This window comes from Sardina pilchardus, chromosome 21, assembly GCF_963854185.1.
Source record: "Sardina pilchardus chromosome 21, fSarPil1.1, whole genome shotgun sequence".
Taxonomy (NCBI): Eukaryota; Metazoa; Chordata; class Actinopteri; order Clupeiformes; family Clupeidae; genus Sardina; species Sardina pilchardus.
In genome coordinates, this window is record NC_085014.1 from 20558984 (window position 1) to 20578513 (window position 19530).

General features: G+C 51.1%; 1 protein-coding gene across 2 annotated transcripts in view; it reads right to left on the minus strand.

The window, feature by feature from the left end:
• The window catches only part of pcdh19 (protocadherin 19), a 64819-nt gene that overhangs the window by 13205 nt on the left and 32084 nt on the right, over positions 1-19530 (minus strand). For both annotated transcript variants that reach the window (XM_062525070.1, XM_062525069.1), the window contains exons 3-4: positions 14486-14544; positions 12462-12634 (exon numbers count right to left, since the gene is read on the minus strand). In XM_062525070.1, the coding sequence (XP_062381054.1) occupies positions 12462-12634; positions 14486-14544 (232 nt within the window). The remainder of the gene's footprint in view (positions 1-12461; positions 12635-14485; positions 14545-19530) is intronic.

Sequence of the window (19530 nt, forward strand, 5' to 3'; positions counted from 1 at the left end):
CTAGTTTCTGCATTGCTTAACTTAAAAAGAACTGCTCCTGTCCCGATGGAGGGTGGCAGAGTCATGTATATGTGTGTGTGTGTGTGTGTGTGTGTGTGTGTGTGTGTGTGTGTGTGTGTGTGTGTCGGAGTTGGAGGGTTGAACGCAGCAGTGTTGTGCTCTGTCAGATGTCAGGCCCCCACGCTTCTCTATCTCTGACCGGCGTAGTGCGCCGAGTCGAGCCAAACCCCGGAGGAGAGAGAGAGACAGAGAGAGAGAGAGAGAGAGAGAGAGAGAGAGAGAGAGAGAGAGAGAGAGAGAGAGAGAGAGAGAGAGAGAGAGGTGCGTTGGTGCAGCGAACATGACGGACAGGCCCCTGCTAGGCCAACGGAACCGGCGGTGCCTCTCGGTGTCAAACCCAGACACAGGAATGGAGGGGGAAAAAAAGTTGGCTAGGTGGAAGAGGCGGAACAGCGTAGGCTTACATTCTCTCCGTGCATCTGTGTGTGTGTGTGTGTGTGTGCGTGTTGAGTGGGTATGTGTGAATGGGTGGATTAGGAGGGGGGTGGGGGTTAGGGAGAGCGCGGGTGCGAGAGTTTCTGCTCAACAGACAACAAAGTACATTCTGTTTGGCATCTCCAGACACCAGACCTCTCTCTCTCTCTCTCTGCCTGCTTCTCCGTTGTTCACACATGAGAGGCCGCGCTACACAAACCTCAACGCCTCGCCGATGCCAACGGCCGCCGACACAGAGCGGCCCTGACAGGCGCTTGGGTTCGACCCGTCGGAAGATAAACATCGCGCCACGATGTTATGATCTGGGTAATGTAACGGCGGGCGAGAGTGGCGCGAGCGGGAGAGCGGGAGAGCGGGAGCGGGCGAGTGGGCAAGAGCGCGTGAGTAAAAAGCGTAGCGCACAAGCGCCGGTAATTGGCTCGCTTCTCTCTTCTCTCTCTCGGCGTCTGGTGCCCACTGTGGGTGGCATGCTGATCTGTGACATTAAATGCCCTTCTGCGTGGCAGGGCGAGGCGCGGTGGAGCCGAGCAGAAGTGACGGGTCTCCGGCGTTCAGCGTTCAGCCTGACCTTGCGCCACCTCCTTCCCTTTGTCACATATCTGGCACATGTGCGGAAACAGACTCCGAGATGTGTGTGTGTGTGTGTGTGTGTGTGTGTGTAGAGGGGGGTTGGTAGGGGTGGGTTGATGGCGGTCGAGGAGTTATTTTAGGCCGTGTAGTTCTTCAGCAACTCAGCATCTGAATAACACTTTGTGTCAGGCAGAAGAACCTCACTGCGCCCACTGTACTTCAAGCCAAGGACCACGTGTGTGTGTGTGTGTGTGCGTGTGTGTGTGTGTGTGTGTGTGTAGTGGTCTGGAGGGGTTGAAGGGGGGGGAGGGGGGGGAGGGGGGGGGGGTCTGTATCAGCCATCTTCAAAGAGCTGGCACAAACAATGTCTGAGAAGGGCACGGCGACGCGTCCTTAAGGAAGCCTGCGCGTCACGTGGGCTAATCATCTCGTGTGGCAGGATATTAAATTAGACGTCTGTTCGGAGCGGGGCAGAGCGGGGCAGAGCTGGGCTCGCTGGCCCGCGTCCGTCTTCGGCTGGAGACTTATTAGGTTTCTCTTTGTTTTAGGCCCCATTGTCGTGCTAATACGAGTGCTCCTCTCAGGAGGCTTTCATTATTGCCATGATTGCCGAGCCTGATAACGGCACTAATGAAAAAAGAAAGACGAGGGCACCCACCCACCCAAACCCTCCCTCCCTCCCTCCCTCTCCGCATACACTTCTTTGACCCAGAGGGAAGGAGAAGGGGGGCACTTGTGGAGGCAGGGTGGTGGGAGTGGGTGGGGGATGGGATGGGATGGGGAGGGTTTCTTGGCTGTGTGTGGATCTGAAAGGCCTGCTCCAGCATTGCTCCAGCACCCCCGCCCACCTCTGTCCCCCAGGCCTGGGCCCCGGCCCCTAAACCCCACTGGCTTCCAAGCGACCCGCGGCGTTCCTTAATGGCTCATGCACAAGGAGCAGAACATCATTAAAAAGCCCATTTTCAATCACTTCCCTCTCCACCGTTAAACTTAACAGCCATCCTTACCCATTATGTTTTATCCTCTTCTTTTTTTTTAAATAGGGAGGGTTCGGGGGGGGGGGGGGGCAAGGGCCTAAAATCATGAAGGTTAATTGGCTGCACGGAGAACAAATTGATCGAATTCCGCTCTCGTTCACGGCGAAACCTTGAAAAGGCAAGAAACAATGACATGGAAATAGGGAGGATAAATATTCTATTGGCATTACAAAGAGCCTGAAAGTCGAGCCCCTGAGTTTTGTGGGGGTGGTGGTGGGGTGGGGTGGAGGTAGGGGACTTGGTTTGCTCCAGAGGGAATAAAGGTTGCATAAACATAGGCGGAATGTACCTGCTTTGACGGACGAATGAATTTGCACATAAAGGTTTTCTTTTATACGTGTATATGTGTGTGTGTGTGTGTGTGTGTGTGTGTGTTTGAGTGTGTGTGTGCGTATTTGTGTGTGTGTACGTGTGTGTTTGGGAAGGGGGGGGGGGGGGGGTCGTCTGCAGTCCGCCTTTATCAGCTGCAGTCACACAGGCCTTCTGGCAAGGTAGGAGGGGCCGCCCCGCATCCGTGGGCCCCGACTGATCTCCTCGTCTTCTGCCGGCTCTTTAATCTTTCATCAATAGGTGATAATCTGGCCCGGCCGCGGTCATTTTGTGCGGGAGGGGAGATAGTCTCGCTGGAAATGGTGAATTTTAACACGCTGAGCTCATCGGAGCAAGGTGACTGAGGACACTCAAGCGGAGGGAGGCGAGGCAAGGCGAGGCGGAGGCGAGACGAGGCGGAGGGGAGGCGAAGGCGAGGGGAGGAGAGGTGTGGTGTGGTCAGGCGGAGAGAGGCGAGGGCCTGCGTACGAATAAGCCTTGGACCCGGGCGACGGCAGACGCCTGCCGGACGCTTCCGGCTCTTTCCCTGCGCCCATTGCGAAAGTGACTGACACGTCTTAACATCTGCCTTCATCCATGTTTTATGGGCCAGGCCTGTCTGTTGTACCCGTGTAAGTGTGTGTGTGTGTGTGTGTGTGTGTGTGAGTGTACATGTAAGTGTGTGCGTCTGCGAGTGTGTGAGAGAGAGATAGAGAGAAAGAGATTCAGAGAGAGAGAGAGAACGAGAAAGCGAGAGAGAATGTACCTCTTATGTAGTTTCCCCACGCTGTGCAGAAATATCTGCATTCCAAATGATTTCAAGATGACAGAGAACATCGCTACCGCTAGTGTATGCCTCGTATCTCTCATTGAATATACATAAAGAACGGGAACGTATCGAGCGGAGCCAGGCAAAGGTAGCGACTAGCTCGGAGACACTTTTGTCTCGCCGCTAATTAATACGCAGCAGGAAAGACATTTAATCTGCTTCTGCAACAGATTCCACACAGGCGGAAATGGATTGGGGGAACGGGGTGGGGGTCTCTGTGTAAATACCAGCACACAGGTGATGAGGGAGGGAGAGAGAGAGAGAGAGAGAGAGAGAGAGGGAGAAAGGGAGGGAGAGAGAGAGGGAGGGGAAAAAAAGAAATGTGAGAAAAATGGGAAAACGATAAAAAGAGACAGCTGGAGGAAAGGGGAGTAGGGAGAAGATAAAAGCAGTATATTTTCTGTGGGGAGGACTGCTATGAAGCTTTAGCCAGAATGCGTGTAAGGGAATGTACTGTATGAGAAAAAATACACACACACACACACACTCACACACACTCACTCACACTCACTCACACACACACACACACATGCACGCGCATACAATGCGGCAAAGTAGAGCGTTTCTCACTCTCTCTTTCTCTCTCTCTCTATCTATCTTTCCCTCTATGTGTCTTTCTCTCCCTCTCTCCCTCTCTCCTTCTCTCTCTCACTCTCTCCAGCTGCAGTGATAAATGTCTCTTTGTATTCTAGACAGAAAACTGTAGGCTACAATGTACTCGTCAGAAGACAGCTGATTTTCTCCCTTAACCACTATAGAGGCGGCGCTAAATCCTCCAGCACTGGGCGAGAGTTGGGGAGGCGGAGGGAAAAAGAGACAATTGACCGGCTGCCTCTCCCGTCCGTCAATCCTGCGCTCGCCACACATCTTCCGCATTGTCCTTTCGTAATCACACAGGCTAAGTCCGTTTCCTTTAACGCCCTACGCCCCCCTCTCTCGTTTTCTATAGGGGACAGACTTTACATACTGGCGTGGTCACTCTCGTCGTAGCACCAATAACACCACCCACACACTTATTCTCCAGCTGCCACATCATCTGGGGCACCGCAAGGGTGGTGTAAGGGTTGGTGGTGGTGGTGGTAGCTCTGCTTGGCTCCGCTCTATTCTGCTTTGTGTTGCTTTGAGAGAGCGTGCGGTACACAAGGCCTGTGCTGGTTGGAGTTGGCAGTGTAGATAATGAGGGGGTGGTGGTGGTGATGGTGGTGGTGGCTCTACTCCGCTTTGCATTGCTCTGCTTTTGAGAGAGCAGCGTGCGCTACACAAGGCCTGTGATGGTTGGCGTTGGCTGTGCTGCAGATGAGGGGGTAGTGTGTGTGCGTGTGTCGGTAGCTCTGTTTTGCATGTGCTCTTCTTTGAGAGAGCATGCTGCAGAGGGCCTGTGATGGTTGGGGTTGGCGGCACAGCCGATGAGGGGGTGGTGGTGGTGTGCGTGTGTGTGTGTGTGTGTTGGTAGCTCTGCTCTACTCTGCTTTTGCGTCGCTTTGAGAGAGCGTGTGGTACACAGGGCCTGTGATGGTTGGAGTTTGGCGATGCGGTGGATGAGGGGGCGGTAGTGTGTGTGTGTGTGTGTGTAGCTCTGCTCTGCTCTGCTCTGCTCTGTTCTGTTTCGCTCTGCTTTGAGAGAGAGAGCGTGCTACAGAGGGACTGTGATGGCAGCCTAATGGAGTTCAGTCACTCCACACAGCCCCACTCCGTCTGCTCCAGGGCCGCGTGCTACAGTCAGAGCAGCCAAGGAGCCTCCAGGAGAGGGGGGAGGAGGAGAGGGATGGTGAGGGGGGGAGGAGGGGGGGTGGTCGCTAGCACTCGCCTCGTCTTCTACTACCCCCCCTCTCCTGGCTCCCTGGAGCCAGAGTGCCCTCCATCCCATCCCAGCCCAGCCCCATGCCTCCCCCCTGGTTTGGCAGCCTGTGTAGCCCTGTCTGATCCCATCCTCATCACGCTGACAGGGAGGCTCTGCTTCGCCTCTGTTTGTGAGCTACCTCCTTCGGCTGCAGACAATTGTCTTTTTTTTCCCCCACTCTTTTCTTTCTATTCACCTTGTCCCCCCTCTAAGCACACACACACACGCACGCACGCACACCACCCACCCGCACACACACACACACACACACTATTCACCCCAATTCACAGCTTTGCCTTCCACCAAGTTCCTTTCAGCATCTTTATTTAGATGCTATTTCTGCAAGCGTTGAGATTCCTTTTTTTTTTGTCTTGTTTGTGTCTGCGTGTCTTTGCTTGCTTGTTTATATCCTTGAGCCCCTCATTACCTGGGCCCTGACCAGAGCTTCTGTGGGGCTCAGGAGGAGCTGACCACTGCTTATGTCATGATTAGCGCGCCCGGACGGACAGTGCCGGCCGGCGAGGGCCCCCGAGCCTCTGGCTCTGGAGATGCCCTCGAGAGGCGGCCAGGCTTCGGCTCCGGAGGCTTGTTACCTGTGGGCAGGCGGCCGGTGAGTGATGCCGGGGCTGGAGAGGGGCCAGGCCTAGAGCCTAGAGCCTGGAGCAGATGGGCCCGGGGTTGTAATTTGGTGCCCAGGGAGAGGAGGGCTGGGAAGGGGGAGCAGGGTGGGGTGGTTAGGGGGGGGGGGGGTGGAGATCAGGCTGGGGGGTTGTTTCAGGTAGCAATAGAGGATTTGTGGCGGATGAGTGGAGACTATGTGTCCCTTTCGCAGTCTACATAGGTACAGTAGTTTCACAGTCTGACTGCAAGGAAAGCTCAAATCAGGTGGTGCATATCTGTGTGTGTGTGTGTGTGTGTGTGTGTGTGTGTGTGTCTTCCTCCCTCTATCTTTCACGCTCTCTTTCTCACCCTTTCTGCTTTTTCATACGGCCCCTGTCTGCATCTCCCTCTCTCCGTCTCTCATTAACCTTTACACGCGCACAGGCACTCCCGCTCCCTTGCTCACCGCCTGTCTCAATAATGCACAAATAGGGTTTAGATGCTGGCGCCAGCGGAGCCTATCAAGCCACACATACCACCACACACACACACACCCACCCCACCCCTCCTCTCCTCTCCTTCGAATATTACCTTCATCTAATCTCCCTTTCACTGGCTCAGGACGCAGCCTGATCCTCGAGCCCCTTCTAGCTCATCCCCTGAAAGAATCGTCGGCAAGTCGCGCACATGTTCCGACAAACAACCCCCGGGATTCAGTTGTGTGTGGTGCTTTTTTTTCTCTCTTTTTTTTCCTTTTATTTCTTTTTTTTTCTCTCTCCCTCCAGCGGGAATGATGATTAACACACCTTTTCTCTGCCGCGACAACGTCATGAATAAGCAATGGAAGGCACAACGGCGGCGGCGGCGGCGGCGGTAACGCTAGGCGAGTGGGCGCGCTCCATTTTCGACTCCTCAGCCGAGGGCCCGCGCTCGCTTCTAACTGTCTGGGAAAATGAGCTGTCAGTGGAAGGCTCACGACGAGATCCATCAGCCTCATTTTCGCCCGACCCCGGAAAATAATGAACTGTTCCTATTTTTCCCCTCTGATACGTTCAATACGCTATCCATAACAAGTGCATCGAAGATAAGCAGCTCTCTCCAGCTGATTAAATGCACTGAGAAGGGGGCTTGGGAGAGATGATGGCGGCGCTTCTGAGAGGGGGGGTGGGGGGGGGGGGGGGGTTGAGTCATGTGACCCAGGCGAAGACGCTCTGTGCTTGTTGTGTTGTGCTCAGGGCAAGACCTTGTTTTTTTCCCCCATTGGACAAAGACAAAACACTGACAAAATAAAACAAGGAGGCACACAGAACACACGGTTCTCAGCGAGCGCCCATGTGAGTTCTATAGAGAGCGTACTGTATAATAATAGGAGAACGAAACGTACCAAAGCAGAACAAAACCAATAGATCACAGTTCTATTCTTAGGAGTGGGAATTTTGAGGGACCATATCATGCCAATGTAATAAATTAAAGAAAATGAATTGAACTCGAGGTCCAAGCATGCCCTATCCGTTACTGACCCCTTTAAAGCTTATGAGCGAGGCATGGGCCTCACTCACGCAGGAATGCCATGCGAGCCGCGCACACACGATTCAATCAAATGCTAATATTTATTCCCAATGCAGCTCAGCTCAGCTCCCAGGATGCATCCGTAGGCGATGCAGCGTAGAAGCGAGGAGAGATGCGGCCTGTCATGTTTGTCTCTCTCGTCCTACCCCCCCTCGCGCCCCCCCTCCCCACCCCCCACCACCACCATCACTACCTCCTACACCCCCAGCAGTCCACTCAGCTTTAAAAAAAATAAAAAATAAAAAAAACACAACCCCCCCCACCAGAAGCGTGCGTACGAGACACTCCTAGCTCAGCTCGCAGGTTGTCAGCGCGAGTGCTGTTTTCTCGCACGCCGTCTCGATTTCTGACACCTGTCAGCGTTTTTCATTAGTAGATCAGAGCAAGGCAAACTCCAAATGCTCCCCAGACTGAATTTAGGGCACACTGACGCGCCGTTCGCTCTCTCCCGCTCTCTCTCGCTCTCTCTCTCTCGCTCTCTCTCTCACTCTCTCTCTCTCTCTCTCTCTCTCTCTCTGCCGCTGCCACCACTTCTTTCATTCAGTGAAAAAGGATGCCAAAGGATGTGAGTCACTTCATTGGCAGTTTTTCGAAGTTTGCAGGTGTGGGTTCTCACTCCGTCTCCTGTATCTCTCTCTCTCTCTCTTTCTCTCTCTCTCTCTGTCTACATATATATACTGTATGTATATATATACATGTATATGTATATATCTTTCTCTATCTCATTCCTTTCTTAATCTTGAACTCTCTGGCTTCCTTTATTTTTACACTTTGAGGGGAGGGGAGGGGAGATGTGTGTGCGTGTGTGTGGTGGGTAGGGACCAAGATACTCCCAGACATGTAAGAGTGTAAGAGACAGTAGGGAAGATGAACTGAGAAATGAGAGAGAGAGAGAGAGAGAGAGAGAGAGAGAGAGTAGGAAAAAAAAAACTCCACTTGAAATCAATTAGGGGCAGCAGGGCCCTGGTGGCTGATCCGACGACGCCCGAACAGTGCGAGCGTCCCGAGGCGGCGGCGGAGGAACATGCCCCATGGGGACCGATGGATTGATGAGGAGAAGACTCGTGGGGGGGTGAGGGGGGTGTGTGAGGGTGTGGGGGGGGAGGGGTGTGTGAGGGTGTGGGGAAGGCCAGGGGGGGGGCATGACAGAATCAAGCCCGTACCCAGCCAGCTGCAAATTGAGCCACCACCAGTACCAATGGAAGTGCCTAAGATGGAAGCAGCAGCGGGAGGAGGAGGTGGAGGAGGGGAGAGAGAGAGAGAGAGAGAGAGAGAGAGAGAGAGAGAGAGAGAGAGAGAGAGAGAGAGAGAGAGAGAGAGAGATCTTTATGGTGACAGTTAGCTGCTTGGCTGCGGGGAAGATGGGAGTGCCTGCTGTGTCTAGCCAACAGCCCTGACAATACGGATCTGGGGCTGAGACAAAGGCACGCCGGCGGACCCCTGCAACCTCGCTCCATTTGCACGAGAAGCGCCTCGGCACCTTTGATTGCCGCGCCTGCTGAAGGCTGCAGTAAAAAAAAACAGAGAGAAGAGAGGCTGGGGGGGCCTTTTAAGCCGGGGAGAAACAGCCACGCTCCATATGTCAAAATACTGCAGCCTCAAACCCCCACATCTGCCCTGACTGTTGCAGTGCACATAAGACGAGGGGGTGGGGGGGTATGGGGGGGGATCTGCACTCTATTTGCCTCTGATCCGCTTCTTCTGCAAACACACAGCGCCGCACTGACGAATAAATAAACAAATGGACTAATAAAAAGAAGCGGCTGGATGCGCACTGCTCAATGCACAGGTGTGTGGGGGCACGGGGCTATTCCTATACATGCATTGTGTTGTTGTTGCCTGCATCCTCGGAGACGGCTTGAGCTATTGAGCTCTCTTTTTTTATGCGTAAAAAGGCGAAGGGGAAGGAAGTGGACAATGGTAATAGATTCACCAGCGGAAAAGCTGCGTTCCATTGTGGGCAACGTCTCTCAAGTGGCCATTTTTTCTTCCGCAGATTCCCACACTCCCGTCTCGCACGGGGGAAAACAGGGGGTAGGGATAGGCGGGGGGAAGTGTGTGTGTGTGTTTGTGTGTGTGTGTGAGAGAGAGGGGTGTGTGTGTGTGTGTGTCTGAGGGGGGGGGGGGGTGTGGTGTGTGAAAGGGTGCGCGTCTTACGACAGCAGTAAATCTGCGCTCCCCCGTGTGAACGGCACCTTGACGTGGCGCTGTGAGAATAGTAAATATTTGCAGTGCAGAAGGGGGCCCGGGGGACGTGTACATTACTTCCCTCCTTCCCTCCTTCCTTGTCCTGTTCCTTCCTTCCTTCCTTCCCTCCCTCACCGCCTGACTGCCTGACTGCTGTTTGTTTCCAACTCGCACATTTCAGCAAAATAACAACAAGTAAGAACAAGGGGTCTGCATCAGGATCTGTGTCCTTTGGCAACTGCAGTGTAAGCTGATTTCCTCGCAACACAAAGAGCCAAACAGCAGATCTGAAGCTCTGACGACAGTAACACTAACTGACCCCAGAAAATATATACAATTGTGCATCATCCTGAGAACAGATATCTTTCATCCTGAGAATAGATGTCTTTTTTTTAATCTTGTTCCTGGTGCATATAAGAAAAAATTTCGCATTTTCTTTACAGTACATCTCACAAATCACGTTAGAGCACACAAGCGATGATTCGCCCTCCCTATAATATCTCACGATCAATATTTCCAGCTCACGGCTCTAAGGGGTCTCGTCTTAGGCTGAGACAAGGCTCGATGGCGGCTCGTACCACTTCAGGATTGGTGAGCCCATCATGTCCTCTCAATGTGTAATTAGACCATTGAGAGCGAGCTCCCTGCTAGCGCAGCTCCATTCGCCATGTCATTACACTTCGGCACGTGAACGGGGGCCTCCGGTCAATTCATTTTATAATTATTAACGTGCCTCATTATGGAGGAGCCGAGCCAGTAACGTGGACACTAGGGTCCCTCGGAGGACAATGTGGCGGCGGAGGCAAATGGAGCCATTTTCCCTTCCTCTGCTCTCTCCACATTGCTCTGTCTTTTTTCCATTAGGAGATACAGGGCCTGATGCTGTGCTGTAACGGGGACTTTGAGAAACAGCGCAATAAAATGAATCAGAGGCCCACCAAATTGTATTACCATCTGAGGCTTGTCACCGCCTAATGGCATTTGGTCAAAAACAGTGTCCCACTGTGTGGGGAGCCATTGTTCAACCCGCTTATCATCACCACTGCTTATTTTTGTCTCTCTCTCTGTGTGTGTGTGTGTGTGTGTGTGTGTGTGTGCGTGTGTGTGTGTGTGTGTGTGTGTGTGTGTGTGTGTGTGTGTGTGTGTGTGTGTGTGTGTGTGTGTGTGTGTTGTCCGAGCGTGCTGGTCTTATTGGCTAACTGAAAAACAGCTCCTTATATAGCGAGCTAATGACAGGAAGCTGTGCAGAGAAGGCTGCAGTCATTCTCCACGATAATTTTTGCCCCCCCCTCCCCCCCCTCCCGCCACCCACCCACACCACCACCACCACCATCTCTCCCTCTCTCTCCTTTTCTCTCATTGTGTCCAGCGATTGGCCAGCGCTGAATAGTCCTGTCAGCCCGCATTTCACAGACGCTGGTATTTCTTCTCGGCTCGAGAGATTATACAGTCGGAGCAAAAGTCACAAAGTCGCTAATCATCGTTCATTAGTGTCCCCCACAGTTAAGGCAGCTGTGGCAGCACTTTCCAACCGCTAAAAGATCCTCATAACAGTGCGCCGTCCCTAGGAGGAAACGCTCGTACTCTCCACTCGGAGAGCCAGCCATTTTGGATAATATATTCCAAATCAAAAAAAGTAGTATATGGCGGCGTTTCCGGAGGGAAGGAGACTCCAGTGCCTGGTTTAGAGCAGAAGATGGCTCCCGGGTCACCTGGGACCTCCTCTGTCAGGTATCCATCTATCCGACGATACCTCAGAAGGAAAATGGTGACTAGTTAATTAGCCAGGCGAGGCAGCCACAGGGGGACATGCGGGGGGCTTCAACGAGAGGCTAATTGGTACTCCTGCCAATTCTGTATGGTTTGGGACATGCCTGGGAAAAAAAATGAGTCCTTGTCTGATGAATAATTTCGTAGCTGTTATAGCACATTTCTCACCAGAGTGTGATTTCTTTTGCCTGGCGCCTCTCTCTCATTAGACTTTTCCCACTGCCCCTCGGCAGGGTCTCAATGCACAGTAAAACAAGTCAGATAAGCTAAAAGCTACAGAAATCATGAACCCGAGCTCACCATGATTGATTAAACCCGTGCAGCACAGACTCTGCTCTGCTTCCACTTCCGCAAAAAAAAAAAGAATGCTCATTTTTTTTCTCCCTCAATTTTCTCAGTCCTTTCTCCCCCTAAGTTGAGATTTTTAATTAAAACAGTACATAAATGGGCATTTAATTCAACGGCTTGAGTTAATCATGAGGATTAACTATATTTTATGTCCAATTTCTTCTTATTTAGATGTAGCTATTTTTGCTGCAGAAGGCATTGTTTCAGATCCCATAGGAGGGAACAAGTTCATTCCAGCCATTCTTAAGCCCTTGGCTCTTCTTGACTCAGTGTATTCAACATGACATCATTTGGGCAGCCTCAGTGCAACCAGTCCCCAACAATAACAAACACAAAAACAAACCAAATAGATATTGAGAGACCACACACACAAACACACACACACACACACACACACACACCTCTACTGGCTGCTGCCAGTGAATCCGATGTCTTTTTTAGAAGGGGGCCTCCAAAAAGAAACATCAACATTAATTCCCCGACTAAGTGATCGGCTGTGAATAATGCATGAGGGAGTCATCGCGGTATGCAAATCGGCCCACCTTCCACCTTTTGTTTGCCTAATTGCCGCTGCTGGAGCGACTCCGGCGAGGGCCACGCGCCACAGCCGGCCCAGCGTACACGGGCGGACGCCGGCTGGCTGCCAGTCGATAATGTTAGTGAGCCCCGAATCAAAGGGGAGCTGGAGTAAGCCATATCCTTCCGCATTAGCCGGGGCACATCAAAGTGTGAAACGACACCGAGGTGCGGGCCCGGCCGAAACCGGAACCCCGTGTCGAATCAGCAGACTGGCCACAGTATCGGACAGATCACAGGGGTGGTTTACCGAGGCTTGTGCAGACACGAAAAAGAGGAGGAGGAGGAAGAGGAGGAGGAGGAGGAGGAGAAGGAAGAGGGGGTTGCTTACCTTGGTCTTGTAGCTGGCCGCCGTTTGGCTGCACGGTCATGTTTAGGACGTCGTTGACGGCCGTGTCGTGGTAGTGGCCTCGCTGGACGTCGTGCTCGCTGTCGGTCTGGTCACTCTCCTCGTGACCGCTGTCCTTGAGGCTGTTGCCCTCCATGTCTTTGAACGTCGATGTGCTGCGGGCGAGAAAAGAGACAGGGTTGGAGGTGGAAGTGATTTCCTGTCACATCAGATTCTTTCAGGTGCTCACCCTCTCCCCCCTTCTCCCACCCCCTCTCTCTCTCTCTCTCTCTCTCTCTCTCTCCCTCTCTCTCTCTTTCTTTCTCCCCCCCTTTCTTTCATAGCTTCTCTCTCACTTCCTTGTTTGCTCACTACACTCCCTGAGCTCTGCAGTGTGTGTGATTCCAAGAGAAATCATAGCAAAGTCCTTGAACAAAAAAAAAACAAAATGACTGGAAATTAGAAAAAAAAAAACCCTCTCCTCTGCTGACGTCATTTGTTTACTTCTGCATTGATCAGGCCGAGGTCAGGTGTCGGGATCCATTTCACAATGTGTACTCCTGCAAGGCTGCCGGCGAAGAGGAGGAGGAACTTCTATTTTAGATCTATTACCGACTCAGAAAACTGCAGCTGTTTTTGAAAACGAAGGAAAAAAAGATGAATGGCAGCAGCGCGGCCATTGATTTGCAGGAAACCGTGTGATGAAACCTGTAGCTCAGAGACAGAAGCTAGCGCTCTGCTCTCCAGGCCCAGACATTAGTCATGACCCCCACAGAGAACTACCAGACTGAGGCTAAACTGTGTCACATCATTTTTTTTTTTGATTCCTCACATTCTATTTCTTCACTTGTCTCTCTGCTGCCTGTGATGGCGGCGGATGACAAACCGAAAGGGCCGTGTTTCTCGGTGACTTTGGCGTCACCTCTTTTTTTAGGTGGTGGGGGGGGGGGGGGGGGGTGACGGAGGCCTTCCTGCGACTACCACAGGAGGATGACGCAGAAGTGCATCTCTCCCTTTGTCGCTCTGCAGGTGGAGACAGGGGCCCCTCCAACCACCCCCTCCACCCACCGTCCAGGCAGGCGGGGGGGCAGGCTGGGGGCAGGCTGGGGGTAGGCTGGGCCCGGGCGGCAGCAGAGGCCACGGCGGTCCTCTGATGTTATCAGCGTAATTGCACCTGTCCCGGACCACAGGCACTGGAGCTCCTGAGGGGATTTCTTTGTGGTGCTCGGGCCCAGCCGCCACATGAATGCCCTTTGTTTAGTACAAACACAGGGACGCTTTTCAGAGGGGAAACTGGCATAATGGCCCCCTCCGAGGAAAAAAAAAGAGAAGAAGCATGCATGCTCAAAGAAGAGGGAGAACAGGGATTGTTCTGTCCTAAGCTCCAGGTAAGACGCAAATTACAGGTCTCGGGGCAGAGCTCAGACTCAAAGCACCCGTGGCTTTTCTCAAGGGGTGCGGTATGTGTGTGTGTGTGTGTGTGTGGAGGGGGGAGGGGTGGGAAAAGAAGGGTTATTGGACCTGTCTTCACCCCATCCTAACCTGAAATCCTGTGTCAGTTAAGCCAGGAATGTGACTCAATCCTCCAAAGTCTCAAAGAGACCCTCCACTGCTAAGCCTGTCGCTTGCACTCACAAAAGAGAGGTCTCAACTGATATTCTCACAAAGATATCTTCACATATTTGGAAACATTCCACAGTTACTTACATTTTTTGCCAGATTCACACTCTACTTTTTCTTTTGACATGTGAACGCTGTTGCAAGCCAACTTGGGCTGCATATCTTTGGTGTTAACTAACAGTCTAAGTTGTGCCATGATCGAGATCACATGGAATTATTAATCACTTTGCAAAAATCCTTTAAAATATTGAATGAATTATTTCATAGAAAATTTAAAGGAGAGCTTGAACTCCCGTGGATGCTAACTGCAGAGGAAGTTGGCAAGAAGCACTGACATGCGGCAGCTTTTACATATCTACCATCTGAACATTTAACTGTGAATATGCACAGAAATGTTCTAAACATACCTTTTAATCAGATGTGCTCTGCTGTTTACATAACTGGTGTCAATGGAATAATTCTCGGTCTGTAAAAAAGATAGGGAGGAGAGTAAAGGAAAGAGGGGTAGGGGAAGGATGGAGGCGGGGAGGGATGAAGGGAGAGAGGGAGGGAGAGAGAGAGAGAAAGGAGGAGAAAAAAACAGAGATGCATTTAATTACATAGGGACCAAAATAATGTTACCAGTAATTGCCTTTCAATTGAAATGTTATTTTACACAAAGGCCCCGGTGAGCTGCCTCAGCTTTCAAAGGCAGAATCTATTCTCTTTCAAAGCACACCCAGCCAACTCAGAGTAGAGCAGAGTGGCACAGTGAACCATCACACACTGCACCTCCCTATCCCATCCTTCTCCTCCCCCCCCCCCCACACTCTCTCCAGCAGCCCCCCCCCCTCCATATTCACTCAGGCCAGTCTTCAAAATGGAGTCATTAGGGAGGACCACGCATCAAGTGAAAAAAAGAAGGAAGTAAGAGAGAGAGAGAGAGAGAGAGAGAGAGAGAGAGAGAGAGAGAGAGAAAAAAGAGAGGACAGAGTGAGGAGAGGAGAGTGTGAGATACCTTGGCTGTTTTTTTAATGAAGTATTTTCGCACCATTTTAAAGAGGATATTAATATATAAATATTAAAGAAACACATTTAAGAGGGAAGAAATTAACAGCATGCCAGGGGATTTTTAACTTTTGCAAGTGCAGATGAAAAGGCTGGTAGAATATGCATACGACGGATATCTGACCCACATTGAAGATGGGAGTTCAAAGGCATCTCTCACCCGTCAACACTTTTTCCTGCATTCATGGGATTTTCATTTTTTATTTCATTTTGTTCCTGGTGAGCAATAGGGTGGAGAGGGCCCACAGTGGTCAAAAAAACCCAATTACTGTAATCAAATATTAGCACAGCGGCTATTTGCGGCGCATATGCCTGCTATGCATCCACACACATCCTGCCAATTAGCTACGGGAGAACCATGGAAGCAGCGCTGGTTATTCAGTAAACAAAGATACCGGCCAGTCACACTGAATAAGGGATAAACACTGGATGCTAGTCTCACTCTGAATTCTGATAAGCCGTAGGCATTCTCCTCCTGAGGAAAAAAAAACACACCCACCATGTCCTCGGTAGGGTTCAACTTTTCCCAATTTTGAGACATAATCAGACACACAAGAGAATGGTCTCTCTCGGGGTGAAGTCTACCCATCAAAATAACATAATGAAATGACTCAAACAGAGGAGACGCTGAGACAAAAGGTCACGGTATGATGATGTCATTTATCTGTTTGGATGCCACAAGACACGGCCGTCCCTCAGTTTGCAAACACCACTGAGCATTTGATTTGACACACACACACCCCTACAAACACACACACACACACACACACACACACACACACACACACACACACACACACACACAAACAAACACAACTGCTCCCGCTTTCATCCCCTGTTAATGGGGAGCAGGTTTGTATTCTCCACAGTGCAACCTCTGCGAGCGTACACACACAATTAAAAACATGAGGCGAGCGCAGGTGGGGTGAATTAATCAGAGATTTCATCCCTCAGATCTGAGAGAGAGAGAGAGATAGAGAGAGAGAGACAGACAGAGAGGGAATGCATCACACTATCGAAGTCGACACACTGTTCTTTTGTTTTCATCCGCAAAAACAAGTAATTACCAGTGACCTGTTATGGTCTTTAGAAAATGTGACAGACTGTTAATGAAGGCAACGAAAATGAGTGGAGTGCAGCCTTTGCTTTTGGTGCTCCGTTACTTCAGGCGTCAACAACACAAGCCGTGCTGAATTAACACTTCCTTCCTGGACATATTGTATTGTCCCATCTCCTTACTATTATTTGAGGACTGTAACAAATAGCCGAGCTCAAAAACTAGTTCACTTCGGGAAGTCGCGAACATCTAGCGTGACCTACAAGTGAAACACTGTGTACGGCGTTACCTTCCCTGATTTGCAATTAACCCCCAACAGCTAGATAATATTTTAATTACCAGCGACGGTGACGCAGGCCGCTGATTGAGATTTGTGTGTACGTGCGACGCAATCTAGACCCCATGAAGGGTCCAGTGAGCACCATACCTTTTTGCCGCACTACTAATTAAACCTTAACTCATTGTTATCAGGGAGATCATTTGTAAAAAGCCATTTTAATTAACATTGTATTAGCGAACCTTAATTTAGAGCGTGGACTGTTTGTTCTACCCGCGACTCACAAGGTAACTTGTCTCTCCCTTTGTTACTGTCCGGCCTGAGTCCATTAATATCAAAGTAATTGGCATAGGCAATTATTGCGGCAGCCTGCGCATTGGGGGTACAGCACGTGATATTTAAATATATATTTCACCTTTTTTTTTCCTTCCTCCCCTCTGCTCGTCTTTCATTTCTTTTTTTTTCCTTTCTGTGGGCTGAACATGCCACCTGTGCTCTACTGTGGTCCCTGAGTGGACTCATTACGGAGGCTCTCGGCTTCGGCTGCAGGGGCACCCAGAGATGGAGACTAATGAACACAGCGTGGGGAGACCGAAACAAGGGCCGGGGGGAGGGGGGGGGGGGTTCATTAAAGAAGCAGTATACAAATATGCCCCCCCCCCCTACAAAACACTACCCTTTCCTACACCCCTGAACCACACAGGAGCCACCGCTACTGCTAGTGCCCGTAATTGCCCTAGAAGGCTGGTGGTGCATTTACATGGTCTCTCTGGGTGAGTGGGTGGGTTTGTGTGGGTAGGTGAGGGGGCGTGTTGTTGTATATTGTGACGGATGCTGGCGTATATTTGCGCTATATAATACCTCCTACCCTCCATCTGCGCTGTGTGAGGACTGAGGCATTGAGAGCCTGTGCTGTGAATACCACTGTTCCCTGTCTTACTCCAGTCCTCACTGGCACAGAGGTGTGTGAGTGTGTGTGTGAGTGAGATAGAGAGAAAGAGAGAGAGAGAGAGAGAAAGAGTGTAAAGGGGCCTCTCGGGCTGCAATTTCTCTCTCTTTCCTTTTTGGCGACATTTTGATAGATGACATAGTTGTCCTTCACTAGGGACCAACCTTGTCAAAGCTTCTTACATAGTTTAATTCGCCTAGCAACCCGAGTTGGTGCTGAAAAAAAATGACTTCCTCTGGTTGCTACTAATGTCAACACCGACGACAAAAAAAATATTGTGAGTTTGTATGAAAAACAGATAAAGTCTGAAAATGTACTTCACAAGCACCACATACATGCTATAGCACCAAGTAGCCATGTCGCCTAGCTCGGAGAACAGTGGCATTAACTCCTAACACTATAAAGGGCATAACCTTGTTTGGCCTGCAGGAAGTGGCTTGAACCGAACATCTCAGTGCATTAGTGGCTGCTTCCTGTAAAGAAATGTATTGTATGGCTACCCTCTTGGGCCACCATCAAATGGGGAGGGCATGTCGATAACTCTTCCTCTCAGATTGGGTTTCGGGCCTGGGGGGGAGGGGAGGGGGGGGTCAGCTACTGCAAGGCCACCACAAATGGCCCCTTAATCAGCTCCTACAATATGTTGTTGTGATCTGAACAGCCCCACTGTGGAAGCCGGCGTCACTCAACCCCCCCCCCCCCCCCCCTAATTATTGTTCCGTTTCAGATGCCCGGCACCAGAGGGGCCCCGGTGGGAGTAAATCATAAAGCAACGACTGACAGCCCACTGCCACTGCTGGCCAGAGGAGAGGAGAGGAAAGAGGGAGAGGAGAGTGGAGGAGAGAGAGAGGAGAGGAAAAAGAGAGAGGGGAGAGAAGAGGAGAGGAGAGGGAGCAGAGAGAAGGAGAGAGGAAAGGAGAGGAGACCTTCACCAAGGCCAGCCAGCTTCCTACCCCAACAGACCAACTCATGAACACACATACACATACACACACATTAACATACATACAGTACAGGCACATATTCATGTTCAATGTAACAGTTCACCTCCCTTCATACAAACACTTATAAGCACACATACACACACATCCAATACAACCCATCCAATACAACTCCTCTACCGACATGCACACACACCACACACTCACACACACACACATCCAATACAACCCATCCGAGACAACCCCTCTACCGGCACACACACAAACACACACACACACACACACACACACACACACACACACATCCACTTATGCATGTCCGCTATAAGCCTCCTCTCAACATCCAGCACTGGCACCTCATCCCCATCCCAAACCCCTTCGCCTGCGATGAGGGCACAGGCATCCACAGGGCTCGACGCGGCGCGGCGCGGTGCGGTGCGGTGCGGTTCGGTGCGGAGCGGAGCCGGGAGAGGAGAGGAAAAGCAATCTCCTTGCTTAGTCGCTGCCGTGAGATTTGATTTGCCTTCCTCCCAGCGTGACAATTGGTTCCATAGTCCAGACGCCAGAGTGTTTTCATTGTGCCCGCGCTCCTCTGCCAGGGACGAGGAGGGTAGAGAAGGGGGGGAACGAGGGATAGAGAGAGAGCAAGGGATGGCAGGAGGAGGGCGAACGAATGAACGAGCGAGAGAGAGAGCGCAGAGCAAGTTCGCAAGGTACCAGGAAGGAGAGCGATGAGGGGAAAAAAAGCCACTTGTCACACTTCTCCAGCAATTTATGCATCATCTCTGCTGAGACTGATACATCAACCAATACAATTACACTTTCATTTTCAGATGGAGGGATGCATAAAATTAAAGACTAATTGAAGCAGCATGCTCCAACAGCAAATTATTAATTATCAGTCTATGCCCTTGTTTTCTCCGCAATAGATAAAATGCCTGTTAATTCTCCTTTTAATTCAATTCAGAGAGCAAAACACTTAACTCGAAGACTGAACCTTGTTCAAATTTGCTTGGAAATAGTGTGTGTTAGATAGAAACGTGCCTGGAACGCAGAAATATGCGAAAAAAAACCCAGGCCGCCCACCTTGCAGACTCCCCTGTGGTTCGTCGCTTGTGTTGGAACAGCACAAACGTCGTGAGCAGTTACGGGCCTACTACATACGCTGAAGGACAACGTCT